The sequence below is a fragment of the Oncorhynchus mykiss genome, chromosome 9 (assembly GCF_057628025.1).
Source record: "Oncorhynchus mykiss isolate SJ-2025 chromosome 9, ASM5762802v1, whole genome shotgun sequence".
NCBI classification, from domain to species: domain Eukaryota; kingdom Metazoa; phylum Chordata; class Actinopteri; order Salmoniformes; family Salmonidae; genus Oncorhynchus; species Oncorhynchus mykiss.
The window spans coordinates 10905126-10921124 of NC_143030.1; the positions used below are offsets into that span (position 1 = coordinate 10905126).

At 44.3% G+C, this 15999-nt stretch overlaps 1 protein-coding gene across 1 annotated transcript in view; it reads right to left on the reverse strand.

Annotated features, from left to right (window-relative positions):
• The window catches only part of mark2b (MAP/microtubule affinity-regulating kinase 2b), a 91002-nt gene that overhangs the window by 62783 nt on the left and 12220 nt on the right, over positions 1 to 15999 (reverse strand). Inside the window, 1 exon segment of the mRNA XM_090183407.1 lies at positions 3176 to 3340. Within this exon segment, the coding sequence (XP_090039533.1) occupies positions 3176 to 3340 (165 nt within the window).

The following is a 15999-nucleotide window of genomic DNA, read 5'->3' on the forward strand; positions in this document are numbered from 1 at the left end:
GTCTGTCATAATATAATAGAGACAGTATATCTAGCTGGTCTGTCATAATATAATAGAGACAGTATATCTAGCTGGTCTGTCATAATATAATAGAGACAGTATATCTAGCTGGCCTGTCATAATATAATAGAGACAGTATATCTAGCTGGTCTGTCATAATATAATAGAGACAGTATATCTAGCTGGTCTGTCATAATATAATAGAGACAGTATATCTAGCTGGTCTGTCATAATATAATAGAGACAGTATATCTAGCTGGTCTGTCATAGTATAATAGAGACAGTATATCTAGCTGGTCTGTCATAATATAATAGAGACAGTATATCTAGCTGGTCTGTCATAATATAATAGAGACAGTATATCTAGCTGGTCTGTCATAATATAATAGAGACAGTATATCTAGCTGGTTAGTCATAATATAATAGAGACAGTATATCTAGCTGGTTAGTCATAATATAATAGAGACAGTAGATCTAGCTGGCCTGTCATAGTATAATAGAGACAGTAGATCTAGCTGGTCTGTCATAATATAATAGAGACAGTATATCTAGCTGGTCTGTCATAATATAATAGAGACAGTATATCTAGCTGGTCTGTCATAATATAATAGAGACAGTATATCTAGCTGGTCTGTCATAATATAATAGAGACAGTATATCTAGATGGTCTGTCATAATATAATAGAGACAGTATATCTAGCTGGTCTGTCATAATATAATAGAGACAGTATATCTAGCTGGTCTGTCATAATATAATAGAGACAGTAGATCTAGCTGGTCTGTCATAATATAATAGAGACAGTATATCTAGCTGGCCTGTCATAATATAATAGAGACAGTAGATCTAGCTGGCCTGTCATAGTATAATAGAGACAGTAGATCTAGCTGGTCTGTCATAATATAATAGAGACAGTATATCTAGCTGGTCTGTCATAATATAATAGAGACAGTATATCTAGCTGGTCTGTCATAATATAATAGAGACAGTATATCTAGCTGGTCTGTCATAATATAATAGAGACAGTATATCTAGCTGGTCTGTCATAATATAATAGAGACAGTATATCTAGCTGGTCTGTCATAATATAATAGAGACAGTATATCTAGCTGGTCTGTCATAATATAATAGAGACAGTATATCTAGCTGGTCTGTCATAATATAATAGAGACAGTATATCTAGCTGGTCTGTCATAATATAATAGAGACAGTAGATCTAGCTGGTCTGTCATAATATAATAGAGACAGTAGATCTAGCTGGTCTGTCATAATATAATAGAGACAGTATATCTAGCTGGTCTGTCATAATATAATAGAGACAGTATATCTAGCTGGTCTGTCATAATATAATAGAGACAGTATATCTAGCTGGTCTGTCATAATATAATAGAGACAGTATATCTAGCTGGTCTGTCATAATATAATAGAGACAGTATATCTAGCTGGTCTGTCATAATATAATAGAGACAGTATATCTAGCTGGTCTGTCATAATATAATAGAGACAGTATATCTAGCTGGTCTGTCATAATATAATAGAGACAGTATATCTAGCTGGCCTGTCATAATATAATAGAGACAGTATATCTAGCTGGTCTGTCATAATATAATAGAGACAGTATATCTAGCTGGTCTGTCATAATATAATAGAGACAGTATATCTAGCTGGTCTGTCATAATATAATAGAGACAGTATATCTAGCTGGTTAGTCATAATATAATAGAGACAGTATATCTAGCTGGTCTGTCATAATATAATAGAGACAGTATATCTAGCTGGTCTGTCATAATATAATAGAGACAGTATATCTAGCTGGTTAGTCATAATATAATAGAGACAGTATATCTAGCTGGTCTGTCATAATATAATAGAGACAGTATATCTAGCTGGTCTGTCATAATATAATAGAGACAGTATATCTAGCTGGTCTGTCATAATATAATAGAGACAGTATATCTAGCTGGTCTGTCATAGTATAATAGAGACAGTATATCTAGCTGGTCTGTCATAATATAATAGAGACAGTATATCTAGCTGGTCTGTCATAATATAATAGAGACAGTATATCTAGCTGGTCTGTCATAATATAATAGAGACAGTATATCTAGCTGGTCTGTCATAGTATAATAGAGACAGTATATCAATTGAATTTACCACAGGTGGACTCCAATCAAGTTGTAGAAACATCTCAAGGATGATCATTGGAAACAAGATGTACCTGAGCTCAATTTCGAGTCTCATAGCATAGGGTCTGAATACTTATGTAAATAGGGTTTCTGTTTTTTATTTTTAATACATTTGCAATACTTGCCAAAAACCATTGTTTTCGTTGGTATTATGGGGCATTGTGTGTAGATTTTTTAGAATAAGGCTGTAACGTAAAGTCAGTGGGTCTGAATATTTTCACAAGACACTGTGTATTATTATTGCTCAAACATATTGTTAATCTCTCTCTCTCTCTCTCTCTCTCTCTCTCTCTCTCTCTCTCTCTCTCTCTCTCTCTCTCTCTCTCTCTCTCTCTCTCTCTCTCTCTCTCTCTCTCTCTCTCTCTCTCTCTCTCTCTCTCTCTCTCTCTCTCTCTCTCTCTCTCTCTCTCTCTCTCTCTCTCTCTCTCTCTCTCTCTCTCTCTCTCTCTCTCTCTCTCTCTCTCTCTCTCTCTCTCTCTCTCTCTGGCAAGTCAGTTTAGAATAAATTCTTATTTACAATGACGGCCTAGGAACAGTGAGTTAACTGCCTTGTTCAGTGGCTGATTCTAAGACAGTGTTCAGCATTCTGAACTGGGTCTGTCTCTGCCTGGTGGAACACAGTGAGGACAGAATGTTGACTGTTCCAACAGAACACCCACTTCAACTCAACGGAGAGCGACAGTTGGGCTGCATCTCAATAGTCTACAATGGCTTCCTCTCCTAGTCTCCTCTCCTTCATCAAGTCCTTCAGGAGGAGAGCGGTGGGATAGAAGAATGAAAATCAATAACGGTGTGTGAGAGAATGCGTGTGTCTGAGCTGAGGGGGACTGTAGGGGTGGTTCAAAATGGATCCAGTCCAAATGCAGAAGGAATTGAGATACAGCCCAAGTCCAAAGTGGAGGCTACACAGGAAGTGATGCAACAAGACAGGAAGCAGTTCCTGCCAGAAGAGAAATTGGTGTCTCTGTGTGTATGTTGAAAAGTGTGTTACCTCTTTCCCGGTGAGGACATGGCGTGCCAGTTTGACTTTTGCGAAGTTGCCCTTGCCAATGGTCTTCAGCAACCGATAGTTACCGATGTGAGGGGTCTCTTCCGCCGTCGTGGCAACCGAGTTCCGACATCGCGGCATGCTGGGACGGCCCCCCGCCTTGGTGTCCTGTTAGAAGGGAAGGAGGGAGAGGAGGGGAGAGAGTTGTTTAAGTACAGGGATCATCAACTAGATTAAGCCAATTATTTCTTGAGCGGAACCTACTTACAAATAATTGGTAGACTGCAAATTGACCGCAAGAAACCCAAACAGATATTTGAATGAAGCATTATATTATCTCAAACCTTGCTAACATATGTATACGATCACAAACACTGACTTTACAAAATGGGCCAGGGATGCTGGACCATGTTGACTCCAACGCTTCCCACAGTTGTATCAAGCTGGCTGGTTGTCCTTTGGGTGGTGGACCATTCTTGATACACACAGGAAACTGTTGTGCGTGAAAAACCCAGCAGCGTTGCAGTTCCTTTCAGAAACCGGTGCGTCTGGCACCTACTGCCATACCTCGTTCAAAGGCACTTAAATCTTTAGTCTTGCCCATTCACTCTTTGAATGGCACACACACACAATCGTCTCATGGCACACAAACACAATCCATGTATCAATTGTCTGAAGGCTTAAAAATCCTTCTTTAACCCTGTCTCCTCCCCTTCATCAGCACTGATTGAAGTGGATTTAGCAAGTGACATCAATCAATAAGGGTTCATAGCTTTCACCTGGATTCACCTGGTCAGTCTGTGTCATGGGAAGAGCAGGTGTTCATAATGTTTTGTGCATTTAGTGTCGATCTCTCTATTTTGCGTGGGAATATACAGAACAGATTTGCTGAATAGAAATCAGTTGGACCTGATTAGCTGATGTCTGTTTTGGTCTGAAAACTTGGGCAGCCAAATAAAAATCACCCAGCAGCCAGTTGGAGAAGCCTGCTTCAGTAGGTCATATGGTTGAGTGTAGTCTGGCCCAGGAGTGTGAAGGTGAACCGAAAGGCTCTGGAGCAACGCACCGCCCTTGCTGTCTCTGCCTGGCCGGTTCCCCTCTTTCCACTGGGATTCTCTGCCTCTGGCCCTATTACGGGGGCTGAGTCACTGGCTTACTGGTGCTCTTCCATGCCGTCCCTAGGAGGGGTGCTCACTTGAGTGGGTTGAGTCACTGACGTGGTCATCCTGTCTGGGTTGGCGCCCCCCCCCCCTTGGGTTGTGCCGTGGCGGAGATCTTTGTGGGCTATACTCGGCCTTGTCTCAGGATGGTAAGTTGTGGTTGAAGATATCCCTCTAATGGTGTGGGGGCTGTGCTTTGGCAAAGTGGGTGGAGTTATATCTCCTGCCTGTTTGGCCCTGTCCTGGGGTATCACCTGATGGGGACACAGTGTCTCCTGACCCCTCCTGTCTCAGCATCCAGTATTTATGCTGCAGTACTTTATGTGTCGGGGGGCTAGGGTCAGTCTGTTATATCTGGAGTATTTCTCCTGTCTTATCCGGTGTCCTGTGTGAATTGAAGTATGCTCTCTCTAACTCTCTCTTTCTCTCGGAGGAGGACCTGAGCCGTGGGACCATGCCTCAGGACTACCTGGCATGATGACTCCTTGCTGTCCCCAGTCCACCTGGCCGTGCTGCTGCTCCAGTTTCAACTGTTCTGCCTGCGGAGCATACAAGTATCTAAGTATCTGACTGAGCGGTGGTAGGCAGAAGCAGGCGCGTAAACATTCATTCAAACAGCACTTTCGTGCGTTTTGCCAGCAGCTCTTCGTTGTGCGTCAAGCATTGCGCTGTTTATGACTTCAAACCTATCAACTCCCGAGATGAGACTGGTGTGACCGAAGTGAAATGGCTAGCTAGTTAGCGGGCGCTAAAAGCGTTTCAAACATCACTCGCTCTGAGCCTTGGTGGTTGTTCCCCTTGCTCTGCATGGGTAACACAGCATCGAGGGTGGCTGTTGTCGTTGTGATCCTGGTTCGAGCCCAGGGAGGAGCGAGGAGAGGGACGGAAGCTATACTGTTACACTGGCAATACTAAAGTGCCTATAAGAACATCCAATAGTCAAAGGTTAATGAAATACAAATGGTATAGAGAGAAATAGTCCTATAATAACTACAACCTAAAACTTCTTACCTGGGAATATTGAAGACTCATGTTAAAAGGAACCACCAGCTTTCATATGTTCTCATGTTCTGAGCAAGGAACTTAAACGTTAGCTTTCTTACATGGCACATATTGCACTTTTACTTTCTTCTCCAACACTGTGTTTTTGCATTATTTAAACCAAATTGAACATGTTTCATTATTTATTTGAGGCTAAATTGATTTTATTGATGTATATAAGTCAAAATAAGTGTTCATTCAGTATTGTTGTAATTGTCATTATTACAAATAAATAAATACATTTAAAAATCTTCCGAATAATCGGTATCGGCGTTGAAAAATAAATCGCTCAACCTCTAATCCCTACCCCGGTCAACAGCTCTGCACCCCCCACAGCCACTTGCCCAAGCCTCCCCCATTTCTCCTTCACCCAAATCCAGATAACTGACCATTTTGAATTCCACCGTACCTTCTCCGCTATGCAGACTCAACAGCCTTGGTTTCTCAAATGACTGCCTCGCCTGGATCACCAACTACTTCTCAGACAGAGGTCAGTGTGTCAAATCGGAGGGCCTGTTGTCTGGACCTCTGGAAGTCTCTATGGGGGTGCCACAGGGTTCAATTCTCAGGCCGACTCTTTTCTCTGTATATATCAATGATATCGCTCTCGCTGCTGGTGATTCTCTGATCCACCTCTACGCAGACGACACCATTCTGTATACTTCTGGCCCTTCTTTGGACACTGTGTTAACAACCCTCCAGACGAGCTTCAATGCCATACAACACTCCTTCCGTGGCCTCCAAATGCATCCTTCACTCATGCTGCTAAACATAACCTTGTAAAACTGACCATCCTACCAATCCTTGACATCGGCGATGTCATTTACAAAATAACCTCCAACACTTTACTCAGCAAATTGGATGCAGTCTATCACAGTGCCATCCGTTTTTATCACCATAGCCCCATATACTACCCACCACTGCGACCTGTATGCTCTCGTTGGCTGGCCCTTGCTTCATATTCATCGCCAAACCCACTGGCTCCAGGTCATCTATAAGTCTTTGCCAGGTAAAGCCCCACCTTATCTCAGCTCACTGGTAATCATAACAACACCCACTAGTAGCACGCGCTCCAGCGGGTATATTTCACTGGTCATCCCTAAAGCCAACTCCTCCTTTGACCGCCTTTCCTTCCAGTTCTCTGCTGCCAATGACTGGAACGAACTACAAAAATTACTGAAGCTAGAGACTCAAATCTCCCTCACTAGCTTTAAGCATCAGCTGTCAGAGCAGCTTACAGATCATTGCACCTGTACATAGCCCATCTGTAAATAGTCCATCCAACTACCTCATCCCCATATTGCTATTTATTTCCTTGCTCCTTTGCACCCCAGTATCTCTACTTGCATATCCATCTTCTGCACATCTATCACTCCAGTGTTAAATTGCTATATTGTAATTACTTCTCCACTATGGCCTATGTATTGCCTTTACCTCCCTAATTTTACTACATTTGCACACACTGTATATAGACTTTTTCTATTGTGTTATTGACTGTACCCTTGTTTATTCCATGTGTAACTCTGTGTTGTTGTTTGTGTCGCACTGCTTTGTTTTATCTTGGCCAGGTCGCAGTTGTAAATGAGAACTTGTTCTCACCTGGCCTACCTGGTTAAATAAAGGTGAATTGTTTTTAATTTAAAAATCACACACACGACAACTGTGGGCATCTGAACAAGAGAGAAAGAACGAGAAAGAGAGAGAGAGAGAGGTCCCTTTACAGCTGTAGCAGCAATCAGACCAATCTGGCTACATTTTTAGACAGCAGCCTCTGAACTCAATCCCAGTTCAGATGAACAAACCAATCTGGCTAATCCAGCCTTTAAGAGGACAGCCTCTGGTGTATCACACAAACAACTGTATTTCTGACATCATTATCCCTAGGACATGTTATTGAGGTCCCGCTGGGGTGTGTGTTCCTTGGGGTGTGCTTGACGTCAACACACGCACACAGGAAGACACACACACACACACACTCCATCTCCTACCTTATTTGCTAACTAGACTCACATTCTGTTCAGAACCTCTCTCTGCCGCCTCTACAATTATGTGTGTGTATGTCAAAGAGCTGTGTGTGTGAATGTCAGAGAGCTCTGTGTGTGTGTGTGTGTGTGTGTGTGTGTGTGTGTGTGTGTGTGTGTGAATGTCAGAGAGCTCTGTGTGTGTGTGTGTGTGTGTGTGTGTGTGCTGACTGTCCTCGTGGCGCATGTCAACATTAGCTAGACTGGTGAGAGGAAGTTACAGCATTATCCCCATAACACTGATAAGAGCTGTGTGTTTGTGTGTGCACATCCGTGTGTGTTTGAGAGAGCGGTGTGTGTATTTTATAGTGCGACTCCTGCAATATCCTCTCTAGCCCCCCCCCCCCCCCCCCCCGTCCATCTCTCCATCCACTCTCCATCTCTCTCCCCCCTCTCCATCTCTCTCTGTCTCTCTCTCCCGCCCCCCTCCATCTCTCACTCCCGCCCACCTCCATCTCTCTCCCCCCCCCGTCCATCTCTCCCCCCACTCTCCATCTCTCTCCCCCCTCTCCATCTCTCTCTGTCTCTCTCTCCCCCCTCTCCATCTCTCTCTGTCTCTCTCTCCCGCCCCCCTCCATCTCTCACTCCCGCCCACCTCCATCTCTCTCCCCCCCTCTCCATCTCTCTCTGTCTCTCTCTCCCGCCCCCCTCCATCTCTCACTCCCGACCCCCCTCCATTTCTCCCCTGTCTCTCTCCCCCCCCCCTCCATCTCTCACTCCCGACCCCCCTCCATTTCTCCCCTGTCTCTCTCTCCCGACCCCCCTCCATTTCTCCCCTGTCTCTCTCCCCCCCCCTCCATTTCTCCCCTGTCTCTCTCTCCCGACCCCCCTCCATTTCTCCCGTCTCTCTCTCCCGACCCCCCTCCATTTCTCCCCTGTCTCTCTCTCCCGCCCCCCCTCCATTTCTCCCCTGTCTCTCTCTCCCGACCCCCCTCCATTTATCCCCTGTCTCTCTCTCCCGCCCCCCCTCCATTTCTCCCCTGTCTCTCTCTCCCGCCCCCCTCCATTTCTCCCCTGTCTCTCTCTCCCGCCCCCCCTCCATTTCTCCCCCGTCTCTCTCCCCCCCCCCTCCATTTCTCCCCTGTCTCTCTCCCGCCCCCCCTCCATTTCTCCCCTGTCTCTCTCTCCCGCCCCCCCTCCATTTCTCCCCTGTCTCCCCCCCCCTCCATTTCTCCCCTGTCTATCTCTCCCGACCCCCCTCCATTTCTCCCCTGTCTCTCTCCCGCCCCCCCTCCATTTCTCCCCTGTCTCTCTCTCCCGCCCCCCCTCCATTTCTCCCCTGTCTCTCTCTCCCGCCCCCCCTCCATTTCTCCCCTGTCTCTCTCTCCCGCCCCCCCTCCATTTCTCCCCTGTCTCCCCCCCCCCTCCATTTCTCCCCTGTCTATCTCTCCCGACCCCCCTCCATTTCTCCCGTCTTCCCCCCCCCCCCCTCCATTTCTCCCGTCTCTCTCTCCCGACCCCCCTCCATTTCTCCCTGTCTCTCTCCCGCCCCCCCTCCATTTCTCCCCTGTCTCTCTCTCCCGCCCCCCCTCCATTTCTCCCCTGTCTCTCTCTCCCGCCCCCCCTCCATTTCTCTCTCCCGCCCCACCCCTCCATTTCTCCCCCCCCCCTCCATCTCTCTCCCGCCCCCCCTCTCTCTTCTTCTCATCCCCTCTGTACTATTGTGCAGGATTTTCTCCGCTCTCATTCCTTAACAGCTGCACGCCAGCCACACACACACAAACAAACTCACCTGTTATAATTATAGATGTGCAATTGATGCCATTGTTTTGTTCTCACATTACTTTCAGCTAGCTAGCACTGACTCATAACACTAGTTACAGAACCAAGACACACACACACACACACACACACACACACACACACACACACACACACACACACACTGACTCATAACGCTAGTTACAGAACCAAGACACACACACACACACACACTGACTCATAACACTAGTTACAGAACCAAGACACACACACACACACACTGACTCATAACGCTAGTTACAGAACCAAGACACACACACACACACACACACACACACACACACACACACACACTGACTCATAATGCTAGTTACAGAACCAAGACACACACACTGACTCATAACGCTAGTTACAGAACCAAGACACACACACTGACTCATAATGCTAGTTACAGAACCAAGACACACACACTGACTCATAATGCTAGTTACAGAACCAAGACACACACACTGACTCATAATGCTAGTTACAGAACCAAGACACACACACTGACTCATAACGCTAGTTACAGAACCAAGACACACACACGCACACTGACTCATAACGCTAGTTACAGAACCAAGACACACACACACACACTGACTCATAATGCTAGTTACAGAACCAAGACACACACACACACACTGACTCATAATGCTAGTTACAGAACCAAGACACACACACTGACTCATAACGCTAGTTACAGAACCAAGACACACACACACACACTGACTCATAATGCTAGTTACAGAACCAAGACACACACACTGACTCATAACGCTAGTTACAGAACCAAGACACACACACACACACTGACTCATAATGCTAGTTACAGAACCAAGACACACACACTGACTCATAACGCTAGTTACAGAACCAAGACACACACACACACACTGACTCATAATGCTAGTTACAGAACCAAGACACACACACTGACTCATAACGCTAGTTACAGAACCAAGACACACACACTGACTCATAACGCTAGTTACAGAACCAAGACACACACACTGACTCATAATGCTAGTTACAGAACCAAGACACACACACACACTGACTCATAACGCTAGTTACAGAACCAAGACACACACACACACACTGACTCATAATGCTAGTTACAGAACCAAGACACACACACTGACTCATAACGCTAGTTACAGAACCAAGACACACACACTGACTCATAATGCTAGTTACAGAACCAAGACACACACACTGACTCATAACGCTAGTTACAGAACCAAGACACACACACACACTGACTCATAATGCTAGTTACAGAACCAAGACACGCACACACACTGACTCATAATGCTAGTTACAGAACCAAGACACGCACACTGACTCATAACGCTAGTTACAGAACCAAGACACACACACACACACTGACTCATAATGCTAGTTACAGAACCAAGACACACACACAGAGCTGTAGTAATGTGTATCCCAGTGTGTGGGAACGGTTTGACTCAACCCTCATTACTACTGTCCTTTCCTAGGGAACAGAGGAACACGCATACACTCAGTGAACAGCCGCACACGCACGCACGCACACACACACACACACACACACACACACACACACACACACACACACACACACACACACACACACACACACACACACGTTAGAAGAAGAGAGTATTTGAAGACCTAAAGACACAGACAGACACCTACATAAGTCCAATGGGGGGAGATCACACACACACACACACACACACACCCTCCTGTGTCCTGGTCGTGATGGATGTGTTGCCATGGTGATGTGTTGCTGGCTGTAGCTGCCCTCACACCATTTCCCCTTCTCCTCCCTCCCGTGTCCTCTGTCATCCCTTCTCTTCCACCGCCTCAATCCCATCTTCCACCTCGATCTTTGTATTCAATGATGGGAGATGGAGGCAAGATATTCTGTCATGCACGCACGCACACACACACACACACACACACACACACACACACACACACACACACACACACACACACACGCACTCCGTATTTATATTACTTAGACGCTGTTGCACACAGAGAAAGTCAGCCATGAGTAGGGTGAACTAAAAATAAAATGTCCACCTACACACACTCATACGCTCTCGCTCACGGACAGGGATGTGTGTGTGTGTTATACGAACTCCCTAGAGTAAAGGGTTTGTGTTGATACTTGTCAAGGGAGAATGCATTTGCGTTGAAGTGTGTGAAACTATGAGCTCGTTAACAACAGGGGAGGTTATTTAAATAAAGAAATCACCTTATAGCACGAACAGCGCCATCTAGTGGTCAGAACCTTTATATATATATATATATATATATATATTTGTTTTTTACTAGGCAAGTCACTTAAGAACAAATTCTTATTTACAATGACGGCCTACCTAGTGGTCAGAACCTGATCATATCAGGATGCAGGGTGGGACTTAAACCCAACAACTTCAATGACAAATCTCTCTGAACAGGGTGAAAACACCATCACCAAATTCACTGAGAATACATTACATAGGAAGAAACAATACTCCAAGCGATAGCTCCATATTACATGTCAAACATAGAGAACGAACACTATAGACACTCGTTGTTTGGTTGGTGTGTTGGAGGTCCGTGGGTGGCTTTTGACCACTTTTTTGGATCCCTCATGTCGTACACATTGTTAGAAATAGTTTTCGTCCAAATCAGCTGTTAGGTATTATAATTATTGAATATTATAGGAGTTCTATAAAAATAAAAATGCAATTTTGGGTGCAATCAATTCGCTTTAATTTATATTTCAACAAAATATTTTTTATCTTATCCGTTTCTAACTACAGAAACGTTTCCAGAACCATCTGAAATGTCATGAAATGACCTGAGAGGGAGATGGAGGGGGGGGGATCCTACGAAGCAGAAACGATTTTAAAAAAACACAGAAATAAACAAGATACGAGAAAGCAGCCATGTCCTTTTCCCCCCTCTCACACCCCAACCCAACATACACAGGACGCACACCTACAGGACGCACACCTACAGGACGCACACCTACAGGACGCACACCTACAGGACGTACACCTACAGGACACACACCTACAGGACACACACCTACAGGATGTACACACCTACAGGACGTACATGCCAGGTGGTGTCTGAGAAAAAACACAAATAAATGCCCAAAGACTCCAGCCACCCGACACATGGACTGTTCTCCATGCTACCGTCCGGCAGACCGGCGCATCAAGGCTCAGATGACCCCTGACCCCTGACCACAAGACTATCCACACTGACTCTATGCTCATCCACAGGTCTCTTCCCACTCAGAGACACACACCCCATCACACCTACACTGCTGCTAATAGGATTATTCATTAAATGTATTACCACTACGCTGCTGTTCATTGATTATTGATTACCATTAGTATCAATTTACCCTGCTACTGGTCACTATTACTCCTGTTTACATGTATATATTACCACTAGTATAGTCCTGTTAACATGTATATATTACCACTAGTATAGTCCTGTTACCACTAGTATAGTCCTGTTACCACTAGTATAGCCCTGTTAACATGTTTATATTACCACTAGTATAGTCCTGTTACCACTAGTATAGCCCTGTTAACATGTTTATATTACCACTAGTATAGTCCTGTTAACATGTATATATTACCACCAGTATAGTCCTGTTAACATGTATATATTACCACTAGTATAGTCCTGTTAACATGTATATATTACCACTAGTATAGTCCTGTTAACATGTATATATTACCACCAGTATAGTCCTGTTAACATGTACAGTGGGGCAAAAAAAGTATTTAGTCAGCCACCAATTGTGCAAGTTCTCCCACTTAAAAAAGATGAGGCCTGTAATTTTCATCATAGGTACACTTCAACTATGACAGACAAAATGAGACGAAAAAAATATCCAGAAAATCACATTGTAGGATTTTAATGAATTTATTTGCAAATTATGGTGGAAAATAAGTATTTGGTCAATAACAAAAGTTTATCTCAATACTTTGTTATATACCCTTTGTTGGCAATGACAGAGGTCAACCCGTTTTCTGTAAGTCTTCACAAGGTTTTCACACACTGTTATTGGTATTTTGGCCCATTCGTCCATGCAGATCTCCTCTAGAGCAGTGATGTTTTGGGGCTGTTGCTGGGCAACACGGGCTTTCAACTCCCTCCAAAGATTTTGTCTCATAACCCGCAGTCCCAGCGGTTACATCCACAATTTATATCTATTTGTATTTATTATGGATCCCCGTTAGCTACTCTTCCTGGGTCCAGCAAAATTAAGGCAGTTAAAAATATATTTTTTTAAACATTACAATAGATTCACAATAGATTTCACAACACATTGTGTGCCGTCAGGTCCCTTCTCTACAACACAAAATCCATGTTATCGTGTATGTATGCATATGCCTGTGCCTTTGTGTGTGTCTCTCTTCACAGCCACCCTGTTCCATAAAGTGCATTTTTTTGTCAATTTTTTTAATCTGATTCTACTGCTTGCATCAATTACCTGATGTGGAATAGAGTTCCATGTAGCCATGGCTCTATGTAGTACTGTGACCCTCCCATAGTCTGTTCTGGACTTGGGGACTTTGAAGAGACCTGCATTGTGGGGTATGCATGGGTGTCCGAGCTGTGTGTCAGTAGTTTAAAACAGACAAAACAGTGCATTCAACATGTCAATCAATACAAGTAGTGATGAAGTCAATCTCTCCTCCACTTTCAGCCAGGAGAGATTGACATGCATGTTATTAATATTAGATCTATGTGTCCATCCAAAGGCCAGCTGTGCTGCCCCTGGTTTGAGCCAATTGTAGTTCCTCTGTGGCACCTGACCACACGGCTGAACAGTAGTCCAGGTGTGACAAAACTAGGGCCTGTAGGACCTGCCTTGTTGATAAGTGTTAAGAATGCAGTGCTTTATTATAGACAGACTTCTCCCCATCTTAGCTACTGTTGCATCAACATGTTTCGACCATGACAGTCTTCAATATGCGCCTCGTAATTTGATAAGGAGGATGTGAGCAGTGTGTCCCCGACGTGTCCGTCTTCACTTGTAGCTTACTTCGGAGTGGAAAACGCCTGTCAGAAGGACCTGATCACGTGATGGGCATTGGCTAATAAAGAACTGAGATAACTGAGAGAGCCATGTGAGCGAGAGGTGCTTCAGAGCACGGCTATTGACAACCGGGAGAAGGGAATTATAATAACAACGGCCCCTGTGGCTGCAAAAGGCAGGGATTTTTGGGGATGTCGCCGGGAAATTCGAGGTCTGGTGAGAATATTATCAAGCGCTCGACGAATTGTGAATGAGAGACTGATGAAGTGTGTACAGTCTGCACAAGAAACAAAGCAGAGCTCATGCCTTTAATGATGATCAGATAAAAGTTGCATGAGAGTCACGTCATGCAGCCTTAGAATGTATAAAAAAATCAAAGCATTATAGCCCAAAGTTTGAAGAACTAAAGTTACATAAATAACTAAATGAAGCATATAGGAACACTTGTTTCTTTGTCAACACAGCTGCATGTGCGCGGTCCCTCGGAAATCGTTGCCAGAAAATCTAATTTTATTCAGCGTTGTTCAATTGTATTCTCCATACTATAAAATAATCTAAAAAAATAATGCCATGGAATTCTAAATTAACTAGTTGTAGCCCACAGCCATATGGCATCGCCAGATCAGGACCTAACAGAATATCACACTTGACTCAAGTCATTCAATGTTTAAAATAACACTTTGTTAACTAAAGAAAAGAAAATAGGCCTGGCCTATTTAGTAGGCTAACTAATACATTTGTTTACCCTGATTTTACCAGATAAATTGACTGAGAACACATTCTCATTTACAGCAATGACCCTGGGGAATAGTTACAGGGCAGAGGAAGGAGGATGAATGAGCCAATTGGAAGATGGGGATGATTAGGTGGCCAGATGGTATGAGGGCCAGATTGGGAATTTAGCCAGGACACCGGGGTTAATACCCCTACTCTTACGATAAGTCCCATGGGATCTTTAGTGACCACAGAGAGTCAAGACACCCTTTTAACGTTCTATCAGAAAGACGGCACCCTTACACAGGGCAATGTCCCCAATCACTGCCCTGGGATATTAATTTAGACCAGAGGAAAGAGTGCCTCCTACTGGCCGTCCAACACCACTTCTAGCAGCATCAAGCATTTTCTTGGGCTGTTTTAAAACTAATTTCCTGCAATTCTACAAAATGTTCCAAGTATTGTGTGTTTAAATGATACGAGGCGTCCAAACCCAACCAAGTCACACCCCCCCCCCCAAAAAAAAATTGTGTTTGTTTTTGTAGTCGGGACTGTGTGTATTGACCCCGTTCTGGGTACAGACCGACAGTAGTGTATGGGGGGCCTAAATAAATCAATTTAATTAAATAGCTCAGGTCTTGAAAATATAGGCAACATTTTTCCCCTCCGTATCCACAATGTACATAAATGAGGTGAATACAGACGAGTTGCCTGTCATTTTTCCTCCTCCCTGTACGCAATCAGCAAATAAACGACAGGTTTCAGAAACTCACTTTATATCTCAGAATATCACTCTATTCTGCTGCATCCTCCTCCTGTCCCACATCAAGTAGCCTAATGTACCTCCTGTCCCACATCCTATTGTACCTCCTGTCCCACATCCTATTGTACCTCCTGTCCCACATCCTATTGTACCTCCTGTCCCACATCCTATTGTACCTCCTGTCCCACATCCTATTGTACCTCCTGTCCCACATCCTATTGTACCTCCTGTGCCACATCCTATTTTACCTTGAATCATGTGCAGCGGCTCATTTCCATGAAGCGAAATATGCCGTTTTGTCACAAAATTATATTGACACATTTGGCTTGATGAAAAGGGGGCAC